We start from the raw sequence: 12626 nt of genomic DNA, 5'->3' as shown, positions 1-12626 counted from the left end.
CACATCTCAACCTCACACAGGAAACAGCTCTTTGACAGTGGAGCAAGTCTGTAAACTCTCAGTGTCTCTCTCCAGTGGTGTACTTTATCCAAGAAGGCTTCATGTCCTAAAAGTGCCATAACCTCCCTCGACTGTCTCTAACTGCCAGCCAAGTGTGTAAATACTAAGCCTGTGGGACGGCTTCATTCAAATCACTGGACCTTTTCATAAAACGTAAATAGTAACATGCAGTGCTTGGTCTGCTAGAGATGGTTTTATTTGTAATGGAATTAGATTGGTCAAAAGATTGAAAATATTTTAGGAAAAATTGTCCTGTTGCTTGAAAGCTTTCAGAGGCGGTCTTTGTGGGTTACAAGGACTGAGTGAGCACACTCAAAATTAGTTCTGTTCCCTCAGCTTAACACAGTGAGTAGCATATATTAGGTGCTCAACAGATAAAGAAATGGCACTGCAGTTCTTTTAGAGTATTATGTAGAACATGTACGGGGCTCCCCCCGAGGAACTTATTACAATATGATAGTGCTTCCTGAGTTAGTGTGAGAAATATGATGTTTGTATTTCATGAGCATCTGCCTAGTAATAAATTGAAGTGTTTTTTTTGTTTTGTTTTGTTTTGTTTTCCCATAGGATGCTGCTCTATTGAATGCTGTGCTTAGTACCAATATGAGTACCTCTTTGTTAGCGATGGATGTGTGGTGCTTCCTTGCTCGGTAAAATCTCTCAGAATTGGATTGGGGTTGTGGTAGTGACCAACAATAAATACTTCTAAGTTCATAGAAAAGTTGTTTTAATCTTTTAATAAGACTTTAAAAATGATTAGTTTGGAAACGTGTCTTTGTTCTGTTTTTTGTTTTTTTATATGTACAAAGTGAATGCTGGGGCAGTTCTGTATAGTATAATGTTCTTTGGTGATGGCTATCCAGAACATGCCTAATCTGAAATCCAATATGTCTAAAATCCAAAACTTTGAGCACTAATGGTTAACAGTGAAAAGTTACATTCCTTGAAACTATTTAACTTTATATATATATATTTTTTTTCTTTATATACATTTCAAATGCTATCCCGAAAGTTCCTTATACCCTCCCTCCGCCCTGAAGCTATTTAACTTCTAAGAGTATTAGAAATATTAAATAAATATTACCTTCAAGTTATATATGTAGCCAATTATAAAAGATAAGTTTAAATATTCTAAAATATGATAAATCTAAATTCTAAAACACTTCTGGTATAAGACAGTTCAGATCCTTTATCTGAACTGTAATAGTTCACATGTCCTCACCAGAGTGTTTCTGTCTCCTTGTTCTTCTGCCTAATGTCACAGGTATGGGACTGCTAAACTTGGTGCACACCATGTCACCCTAGTGGCTCATCTGGTAAGTAGAAATAAATGGCTTAAAACACTCGTTTTGTATATTTTCTTTGGAGATAGAATATTTTTGGATGTTAATAAAAATGATAGAAATAATAGCTAAACTTAATGCTAATTATTATTAAAAGCTAATTTAATGCAGTGCTAATACAAAAATGTAAAATCCCAGTGTCTAAAGTATAGAAATTTTCTCATTTTCAGACTTTTAGAGTTCCACTCTTTGTTGGGGCAAAAAAAGACTAGTTCAATTGGAAAAAAATGTGTTTAAAATATAATGTAAAGTGAAAGAGAAAATGTGATGTTGATAGCTCTTTAATGTAACTGAGGTCTCCTATGATTTTGTTGTATTTTAGTCAGAATGGTGTGAAAGGGATTCAGTGATCATGATTAGTGATGTTAGGAAAAGAAATTAGGGTTGTTATCGAGTACAAGCATACATGGACTTGACGGTTTTTATCTTTTTAAAAGATGTATGCATATGAGTACATATATACATGTTTTATGTATATGAATATGATATCTTCGTGCATACCAGAAGAGGGCATCAGATCCACTACAGATGGTTGTGAGCCACCATGTGGTTGCTGGGAATTAAACTCAGGACCTCTGGAAGACCAGCCAGTACTCTGGTCTTAACTGCTGAGCCATCTCTCTAGCCCTGTTTTTTAATCTTTAATGGTGATTTTTTTTTAAATTATAAGATGTGTTCCGTATGAAGTGCTTATGACCTTTTGTCATTGCTTTTATCCCTTGCCTTTGATATGGTCATCTCTGCACTCATCCACCCTTTGCTTCCTAGTAGTTACTGTGTCATACATCTCTGCATTTTCTTTTAATGATCGTATACTCCAGTGATGAGTAGCAGAACCTGAACAACAGACATTCCTACCTGTGTAGTTCACACTCTTGTATTAGGAAGCCTGACACATCTTGTACAAGAGAGTGATCTCTTATATGTTTTATATCTTAAGTCTTTGTTACTTATTTTTTAGATTATATGTGTCTGTGAATATATGGGAGGTAAATGCATATTTCCACAAAAGCCGGAAATATCAGATCCTTCAAAGCTGAATTAAAGGCAGTTTTCAAGTGGCCTGATCTAGATTCTGGAAACCAAATTTGGATCCTCTCCAAATTCTTACTGCTGGGCCAACTCTCGAGTTCCTCTTATTTTGTAGTTTTTGAGACCAAACTCTCTTATTTAGTCTAGGCTGACCATAAACAAGGTATTCTTCCCTCAGCCTCCTGAGGGCTAGGATTACCTCAGAGATGCTAGCTCAGCTCTCTCTCTACATGACTGTGCTTACTAGATCTTTAAAATTTACAAAAATTATTTTGAGTAGCATGAACATACCAAGTTATCAGAGTGGTAATTGCAGTGTTTTAATGTTACAGTGTTCCTTCTCATTAAAGCAACCAAATTTCTTTGAAGCAAAAAAGTTAAAAGAGTAGCCCTGAGTTAAAATTTCAAATTAGCTGTAATTCTCTCTCTCAGAAAGAATCATTAGAATTTTGACATGTAATTGTGTCTTTCAAACTGACTCTCTAGTTTTAAATCATTTTCTTGTTTCTCTCCCATCTTTCTAGGTTAAATCTTGCCCTGGAAAATGTGTTCAGCTTACCAACCTCTCCATACTGTTGAAGCGCCTCCTTTTCTTCATGGCTGCACCCCATCAGGCAAGGACATCGTCTGTGTCTTGTATGTTCAGTCATCCATTAGTCTGAAGATTTTCATGTTTTTCTCAACTTATTTCAGGTGCAATTCATCCAGAAATTTTCTCCAAAAGAAGCAGACAACTTGCATTTGTGGCAGTATATTTCCCTCCAGGCGTTCGATGCTGATCTCAGGAAGCCGGTTGCATGTGAATTGGTCAGAGTGTGCAGAGCACAGTGCAGGAAGTGGTTGAGCAGCACTCGGACTCTGGCAGAGCTTGACTCTCTGGTGAGATAATGTGACTAGTTAGCAGTTTACTGAGCACGTTTTAAGTACTAGCTACAGTCTCTGTGCATGTGCTCTCTCTCAACACCTAGCAACATTTTTAGATCTGTACATTATAACAGGATCTTTGAGAATATTATATTGATTACCGTAAATTGTATTGTTGAGTGGGAAGGTTTTCTTCGATTGGGTAAGATATGTTTGGAAAGCATGACTGCACCTCATTTCCCATTTTTGCTCGCATCTGTCTGGATGAAGTGACTCTGATTCACTCCTTCCTCCTTAGACAGCGAGACTCTCATACTGCATAGCCCAGGGTAGCTGTGAACTCAGCATCTTAACCTCGTCTCCTTAGTGCTAGATGATGGGTGTGTAGGATTATAACCAGCTTAGACATACTTCTTTTATTTGATAGAGTACAATATGTATTTTATAGAAACCTGTTCTGTCTATTTGCTTCCTCATAAAACACAACCAGAGATTCATCTATAAGTAGAAAATATATGAATTTTTATGATGTACTAGATACAGTATATATTGCAGTTGAACTTTCCACTTCAATCTTCATTTGCTTATTTCATTAATTCAACAAATACACTTTGTGTGCTTTTAGGGAGTATGTTTTGTTTTTAGTCATTGAGGGATAGATACAACAGGAAACAATTACAACCTTCTATTCTTTAGATATATATTAATATATATATATTAATTAATAACCACTATATTAAATACCTCTTTATGGTAAGTGTGCAAAATTTAACAGAGATAAAGTATACTCAAGGACTTGAAGGCTTGCTTTGAATTTTTGATTAGAGGCTGCTCAAAACATGTTTTCATACTGAGTTGTTCTCGTATACAGTTGTAAGATGGCAGTTGGCCATAATTATTAAGGTAGTTTAAAACATATACACAAAACCAAAGAAGTTGTTTTCTTTTTTTGGTGTAGCTTTATTTTACATGAGTGGGCTAATGTGTCATTTGTATTTAATGTGCTCTAGTTTCTAATTGTTCAGCAAACTCAGTCAGTAGACTCTCAATATTTACACATGTACAATAAATAATACTTTAGGTGTGTAAAGTAAAAGCACTAATTTTCTTTTCTTTTCCACCTTAAACAATGCCCCAAACTCCCTGTATGTATTTATTTGTAAAGGGAAATGTATTAATCTTGAACGATGCTTTAAGGCAATTGCAGCATGAATGTGGACATTGAGGGACAGGGGTCAAGTTAATGCAACTGATGACCAGATTCCAGTGTGGCCTTCACCCTAGACCACCACCCAGACTTCAGTGCAAGTCAGAACGAGAGCTGAGAGCTGAGCATTTGTAGATGCAAGAGTAAATCCAGAAAACGGGTGTTTTCAGTTTCAAATTCTAGACTGTATTTCTCTCTTCTCTTCTCTCCTCTCCTCTCCCTCTCCCTCTCTCCCTCTCCCTCTCTCCCTCTCCCCCTCCCTCTCTCCCTCTCCCCCTCCCCCTCCCCCCCTCCCCCTCTCCTCTCCTCTTCTCTTCTTGGTTTTTCGAGACAGGTTTTCTCTGTGTAGCCCTGGCTGTCCTGGAACTCACTCTGTAGACCAGGCTAGCCTTGAACTCAGAAATCTGCCTACCTCTGCTTCCCAAGACAGTGTATTCTTAAGTACTTTATTTTCTTACAAAATGTAGTGTTTTTGTAGCATCTCATGGTAAAAACACCAAAAATAATAAAAATCTAGTAACCTATATAGATTTCTGGGTCCACAGTGTGAAAAGAAAATATAGCTTTCTATTGATGAATATTTTAAGTTAGGCTTGCTCATTGTGTGTTAAGTTTCTATTGCTGTGGCAAACACAAAGACTATAAGCAACGTGGGGAGGAAAGAGTTTATTTCAGCTTAAAGTCATTATAAAGGGACTTCAGGGCAGGCACTCAAGGTAGGAGCTAAAGCAGAAAGCTATGGAGGAGTGCTCTTACTGGCTTCCTCCCCCTCACTTACTCAGTCTGCTCTCAGCTACAGTCAGGACCACTTGCTCATGGGTGGTACCTAATGGACTGCTCCTAGTGGGTGGAGTCCTCCCCCACCAGTAACCAGTCAAGAAAATGCTCTACAGATAATCTGATGGAGGCATAGTTTTAATTGAGGTTCCCAGATAATTCTAGTTATGTCAAGTTGACAAAACAACAAAACAAACAAAACCAAATCAAAAAAGCCACAACAGAAAAACAGGACATCGTATGTACAGAGCCTAGTAAAATTCAATACTGTTGTTATTTTAAATGACAGTTTCAAAATAGTCTGTGTGAGTTGTTATAAAATATTGTAAGCAACTCATACAATGTCTATAATTGGGCCCCTGGTCCATTAGACTTGATTTGTAAACTCAAGCTCTCCTCTTTTCTCCCCATTAGAACACAGCACTTTCTGTTGTACTTACTGTCTGCAATTCTGCTGGAGAAGCTTTGGATAGTAGACAGCTAACTGCAGTTACTGAAGTTTTGGGTGAGCTTTGGACTTTCATAAACGTTGAACAAGTAAGGAAACTACTCATTTCTCTAAAAACTACAAAATAGCGACAAGAGAATATTGCAATTTCTCTGTAGACTAAATTTTCTAATCTCTTGAAGTGATGTATAAAAGTTATGATTAGAATTCACTCAATTGTGTTATCTCTTAAGTAGTTGTTGTGTATGTGTGTGCTCTTGTCCGTGTGTGGAGGCTGGAGGCCCAGAGGCTAACATTGGGCGTCTTCTTTACTAGGCTGCACCTTATTTTTTGAAATAGGATCTTTCATTGAACCTGGAGCTCCATTGAGCTGTGTTTGTTATCCCTCTCACTCAGCTGTTGTGTGGGTGCTGAGGTCCTCAGCTCGAGCATCAGGCAGTTACTGACTGAGCCATCTGCTTAGGCCCCTTCAGGCAGGTTTAATTGTTTGTTTGGTTTTGAAGTGTGTGATAAAATATTAATAGTAGACCTTACCAAAGTGTCAGTCACAGCCCATCTACCTATGTTTATGAACTTGCTGGACCTCTTTAAAAGAGTAAGGTTTGTTTTGTAGTTCCCCCTGTGTTGGATTAATGTCTATATGATTTTGAGGTTTTTTTTAAATAAAGCAGTGCAAATGAGAGGAGCGAGTCAACTTAAGAGTGGAGGGACTAGGGAGTGGATATGGCTAATCTGTATTCCTCTAGGAAGTACAAGGGTAGGAAATCAAGTGATCTTAGGCTAAAATTAGACCATGTGCCCTACTTACTGTTGTAAGTTTAGATTTCTCATTTTAAAGACCAGAGTACAATGTATGTTTTCTCTGGCTGAACATGTGAGCCAAACCCAGACTTTGGGGAAGGAATAGAAATTATTTTGCAAATAATGGCTTTTTTTGAGGTTCAAGTTTCCTAGAGAGCCATGCACCATGAGCAAAAACACCTGGAAGGGGAAAGATTCCATTTTACATCTTAGAGCCTACCATCCAGGAAAGTCAGGGCAGGAGCTCAGGACAAGAGCCCAGTTGAATTCCGAGCTAATGCAGAAGCCATGGAGGAGTGATGTTTACTGGCTTGCTCCTTATGGCTTGCTCAGCCTGCTTTCTTACAGCACTCAGGACCACCTGCCCAGGGGTGTCACCGCCCACAGAGAGCTAGGCCCTCCCACATTGATAGTTTTTTCAGAAAATACCCTACAGTTTTTCTCTACAGGCAATCTGATGGAGACATTTTCCTAATTGAGGTTCTTCCCAAAATAACTTTAGCTTTTGACAAGTTAATGAAAAGTCTTACATCACATAATTTTAATTCTTACCAAAATTACTTTTGTTTCTTGTTGAAGATTATCAGTCAGCCCTATGTTCAACAGGCATTTAGCCTTTTACTTCAACTGCTGGCGTTTTTCATCCAAACTGTAGATCTGCAGCTGATAAGTCAGGTAAGATAGTGGTCAAGTTGGTTCTTTGTTTACTTACTGTTTGTTTGTGAGCCTGCAGTGATTTATCTTGTTTGCTTGTAACCCCTTTCTCCCTTTCTTCTTTTTCTTTCCTTTTTCCTTCCTTCCTTCCTCCCTCCCTACCTCCCTTCCTCCCTCCCTTCCTCCCTCCCTCCCTCCCTCCCTTTTCTTCTTCTTCTTCTTCTTCTTCTTCTTCTTCTTCTTCTTCTTCTTCTTCTTCTTCTTCTTCTTCTTCTTCTTCTTCTTCTTCTTCTTCTTCTTCCTCCTTCCTCCTTCCTCCTTCCTCCTTCCTCCTTCCTCCTTTCTCCTTCCTCCTTCCTCCTTCTTCCTCCCTCCTTCCTCCCTCCTTCCTCCCTCCTTCCTTCCTCCTTCCTCCTCCTCCTTCCTCCTTCTTCTTCCTTCTTTCTTCCTCCTTCCTCTTTCTTTCTTTCTTTCTTTCTTTCTTTCTTTCTTTCTTTCTTTCTTTCTTTCTTTCTTTCTTTCTTTCTTTCTCCTTCCTTCCTTCCTTCCTTCCTTCCTTCCTTCCTTCCTTCCTTCTTCCTTCTTCCTTCTTCCTTCTTCCTTCTTTCTTCTTTCTTCTTTCTTCTTTCTTCTTTCTTCTTCTTTCTTCTTCTTAATGACACTAAGTTTTATGGAGCCCAGACTGTTCTCAAACTCATTATTAAGCAGAGGATGCTATTGAACTAACTTCTCATACCCTGGCCTTGATCTTTAGAAGAGTGTGGCACCACCCCAAATTTTTTATGCAGTGCTGGGGATTGAATCTAGGGCTTTGTGCATCCTGGGCAAGCGTTCTGCCAGCCAAGCTACATCTCCTGTGCCTGGAATGTTTTCCTCGTAAACTGAGTGGATCCGTGTCACTTGTTTTCATCAAGGTTGTTACCTAGTGTCTCTCTTCCTTCCATTACTGTTCCTGCTACTTGGCTATATCCTGGCTACTTAGCCATCACCCAAAATTCAGACTGCTTAGTGGGAAAGCTACACATGAGTTGGAGGCAAAAGACAGTGGGGAGAAGAAATGCTGACAGTTGTCACCTGATACTCTTGGCTTGGAGACCAGCTGTTGCTGTTGTGGATTGTCTCCTCCCCAGCCCACACAAGCACACCTTGGCAGTGGTTCTGCTTATAATAGCTCTCTGTTGTCTTCGTCTTTTCAGGTTGTAAATGTCCTGACTTCGGTGATTAAACTAGAGCCTCCTGACCACGTCTCTTTGGCAGTGCTGGATTTTATATCGTCTCTGGGCAAACTTTATATATCTCAAACTATCCGGGTAATACATTCTTTTAACAAAAATACAAAATGGAAAAGCAAAATCTCTGCAATGAATAGGGAAATTTTAGGGTTTTGATTTTGTTGTTGTTGTTATGTTTTTGGGACAGGGTCTCCCTGTATAGCCTAACCTGATCCAGAACCTGAGATATTTCCCTTGCTTCAGCCTTCAGTGCTGTGACTGGTATGAGATACACTGGGTGTAGGTTTTTAATTTCTAAAATCTTTTGAGTTTACTAACGAAGTTGTGGGGAAAACAGCTTTCTGATAGGAAGGGCAGTTGTCAGAACATTACATTTCAAGTCACTTTATTTTAAAAAATGAGTTGTCATACAAATAATTTCTCAAGTATATTCTAAAATATTCTGTTGTTCCCAATATCTAAGGGAAAAAGTCACTCATGCCTTAATATGCAGTAGTGTCTAGGGGGGAAATCTAGTAATTACAGTCTTGTGTTCATATGTTCACAAAACAGCATTTATTTCAAAAGACAACAACTATATTGCAAAATAAGTGTAGCTGACAAATGTGTATTCTACTTCCAAAATTATATTCTAGTGGCTTAGGGGAAGACTCCTACCAAATTTTAAAACCTTCTAATGAAAATAAATTCTCCTAAACTGGGAGCTTTGCCTTAAGGTGGTAATAAAATCTCAGTATTTCTAGATTCTTGGCTTTGCTTTACCTTCAAGGGGGAGACTATAAAAAGAGCTCCCTGGTGGGAACCTTTCTATGTTCAGAAAGTACAAGATAGTATTTAAGTACATGTGGAAAACAATCCTTGAAGTTGAATTTCTGGTTTACAAGAAAATGACACTAAATCATGTGTTTCCATTCTGTAAACTTGTTTAATGAGATATACGTAGATGCTGGAAGCTGACAGAAATACCAGCTTATATTTGAGTTGTCAAACTTTGTGGTGGAATGGCTTTCAAGGCAGCCCAAACTGGTTTCAAATTTGCAGTCCTATTTCAGCCTCCAGAATGCTGCACTTGCACATATGTACTCTTTATTATAAAGGAGTTTATTCGAGAATGCTGGCTTGTTCCTGCACAGCTATAGATGGTACATGGCTGCAAATGCTCTCGTCAGAAATAGCAGTGCCTCATAGACTTGGCAGGGTGAGTCCTGAAGAAATGTTTGAGACTCATGAGCATATGCCACACAGAAAGCCATAAGACAGGTACCTGCTGTAGCAGTTGTTTTAACCCCTGGTGGTGTGATAACTTAAATCCAGTCTAGGCCCCCTGAAGCAGTTGACAACAAAGTCCAGATACATGAAATGTTTAGTGGTGATGAGTGCTATGAAAAAAAAAAATTAAGCAGAAGTGGGGCCAGTGTGGGGGCATAGTTCCCAATGGGGATAAAGTTGAGAAGCCCTTACTACAGTGACAGTAAGTATAAGCCTGAAGCGGAAGGAGAAAGCCATGTACTCTCTGAAAGAGTTTTGAGCAGGGGACAGATAACAAGTGCAAAGCCTCGTAGGCAGGAGCATGCCCAGTTGCTCAGGGTATCTAGTATAGCAATGGGCAGGGATGCTTTGCAGCCCATTGTAAACCTGGTTATACTCTGAAGGAAATTGGAAGTTATTAGGATTTGAGCAAGGAAATAGGACATAATGTGTCCCAAGAGTTGACAATATCCTGTATTGAAGTTGTTTTTTCTCCAGCCAAGTTTGGTTCTCTTCATAGGACAAGGTGCTGCCCAGCTTGTCTTGTATTCTTACTTCACTGATCGTCAACAAGAATTGGTTGCTAGAGCAACATACTTTGGAGGCATTTACTCAGTTTGCTGAGGTAAGATCAATTTATCATATTGATCTTTATATTTTAATATTTCTAATACAACATTCAAAAACATTGATGTGCTTCTCTGTCTCAGGTGTGACATTTCCTGCTGAGGAGGTTTAGTAATCATGTTTACAAGGCCTTGTCACGAGGCCTAGGGAAATAAACTCAATTCTCAAGGCTCTTTGCTCAGCAAGGATTAAGTGTTCAGCGTCGGCTACCCGACTCAGACACTGCCTTCAGCAGCACTGGGGGATTAGGACTTTAAGTGAAAACCCTCAGCTCCGTTCTAGAGAGGTGACCTCCCCCTTGTGAGGTCAAATCCTTTAAAAAACCAAAAATTGGAAATGCTTCTGTGCTGTCCTAGTTTTGTGCAGCCATGCCTTTGGTTTAAGAGTGACTCGGGTAATTAAACCTTGCTTTACTAAGTATATAGGAGCTGAAATTACATTGCATGTCAAGGCTCTGTTGAACTATGAGTGTACTGCCTTTGAGAACCCTTGGTTACTACTTTATATACTTTTATAAGCTTTCAGTTAAGGCAAAACAAGTTGCTGGACTATAATCTGTCTTATTTACTGATGTTTTAATAGGGAACAAAGCATGAAGAGATAGTTCCACAGTGTCTCGGTTCTGAAGAAATCAAGAACAAAGTTGTATCCTTTTTGGAGAAGGTATTTATTATTTATATGTAAGGTAGATGTTTTATTCAAATTACATACTTGTAAATTATATACTTTCTTCTTGGTACTGGGGTTTGAACTAGGGCTTTGCATATGATAAGTGCTTTATCACTAAGCTATAACCCTAGACTTAAACTAAAGGGTGTTTTGCACAGTGCTAATACACATAGGCTAAATATCCCTAATCTAGAGTACTCCAAAGTCTGATACTTTGAACCACCAATGTGAGGGAAAAACTTTGTATTTTACCCTCAGGGATGCTACATGGATTTCATGCTCGTTCTGGATCCTACCCCACAGTATCTGATTGAACACAGTCTGTATGACTCAGCTGAGAGAAACCACTTAAATCACTATATCTCTGCATTTGAGACATAATAGTATTGATTACCTTGGCAATAAAATGAAAGCATGAATCCCTAACATCATTGATCATAATTAACCACACATGACTACAAGGCCTAGGATCTTGGTTTCTGTTATATTTTAGTATGATCGTAGATAGGATCTCAAGGATCTCACTATGTAGCCTTGGCTTTTTTTTTTTTTTTTTTTTTTTTTTTCAGATCTTCCTTCCTCTCTCTGCCTCCTCAGTTCTCGGATTAAGGGTGTACTACCATACCCAGCTAAAGTAGTATTTCTACAGCCGTTGAGTAAAATCAGATTTTTAAGTTTAGGGATCCCATATATGTATGAAAAATTTTAAGTACAGGTATCATAACTGGTGTTATGATTTAGGGAGTAATTGAAATACTAATAATCAGACCTGCCAAACCACACTTATGATACCAGAAAATGTAAATTATACTTAAGCACATACTTAACTGGGTTGTAGGTATAGAACTTACTTCTCTGCATTGTTACTAAGCATGTTAGAGTTGAGGACTTTAAGGACATTTGTAGGTAGTTGCTTTGACAGCATCACACCCTGTACTGTAAGGTTAACAGACTTTTTGTCGGCAACTCTTAATTCTGTAGTGAACAATCTAAGGCAGTCGCTCTCAACCTGTGGGTTGTGACCACCACAAGGGGTTGCATATCAGATATTTATATTAACGATCTGTAACAGTAGCAGAATTACAGTTATGAAGTAGTAAGGAACTAATGTTATGGTTGAGTCAGCACACCATGAGGAGCTGTATTAAAGGGCTGCAGCATCAGGAAGGCTGAGAGCCACTGCTCTAACATTAAGATGAGTCTACCTAACCTAGAATTTGCTGGGTCACAGATTAAACCAGAACAGTTTTAACACTCAGCATTTACAGACATACACATAAACTAGTCAGTGTTTTCATCTTCTAGATTTCATATCACTTGCTATCTAGTAGAGAATGTAATGTGTTCTTTGGTGCTCTTTGGCAGACAGAATCTGTAGATGAAGCTGAGGTTGCCACAGTGGACAATGTGAAGCAGGAGAAAGGCACTTTCTGGGAACCTGCTGCTAAGGTGACTGTAGAAGAAGTGAAGACGTCAGCGTTTCAGGTATGGGCTGCTTTTAAGCATGTACTGGTCAAACAAGGGAATCTGCCCTCATTACTGATGAACTAGTTTGATTCTTGTCCTCATGTTGAATTTCAAGTAAAATGTAGACAGGTAAAATTCTTACTTTATGGTAGTTGTACATCAAAAACCAAAACCAAAAACCATACACTTTCCCTGAA

At 38.7% G+C, this 12626-nt stretch overlaps 1 protein-coding gene across 4 annotated transcripts in view; it reads left to right on the top strand.

The window, feature by feature from the left end:
* The window catches only part of BC055324 (cDNA sequence BC055324), a 48817-nt gene that overhangs the window by 27026 nt on the left and 9165 nt on the right, over positions 1-12626 (top strand). For all 4 annotated transcript variants that reach the window (NM_001357049.1, XM_006496909.4, XM_006496910.4 and 1 more), the window contains exons 14-23: positions 628-710; positions 1325-1376; positions 2960-3049; positions 3129-3314; positions 5698-5820; positions 7112-7207; positions 8383-8496; positions 10187-10291; positions 10876-10956; positions 12328-12447. In NM_001357049.1, coding sequence (NP_001343978.1) covers positions 628-710; positions 1325-1376; positions 2960-3049; positions 3129-3314; positions 5698-5820; positions 7112-7207; positions 8383-8496; positions 10187-10291; positions 10876-10956; positions 12328-12447 — 1050 coding nt within the window. The remainder of the gene's footprint in view (positions 1-627; positions 711-1324; positions 1377-2959; positions 3050-3128; positions 3315-5697; positions 5821-7111; positions 7208-8382; positions 8497-10186; positions 10292-10875; positions 10957-12327; positions 12448-12626) is intronic.

Source organism: Mus musculus, chromosome 1 (assembly GCF_000001635.26).
Source record: "Mus musculus strain C57BL/6J chromosome 1, GRCm38.p6 C57BL/6J".
NCBI classification, from domain to species: Eukaryota; Metazoa; Chordata; class Mammalia; order Rodentia; family Muridae; genus Mus; species Mus musculus.
Note: the sequence above shows the minus strand (reverse complement) of the source record. Positions and strands in the feature narration are given on the sequence as shown.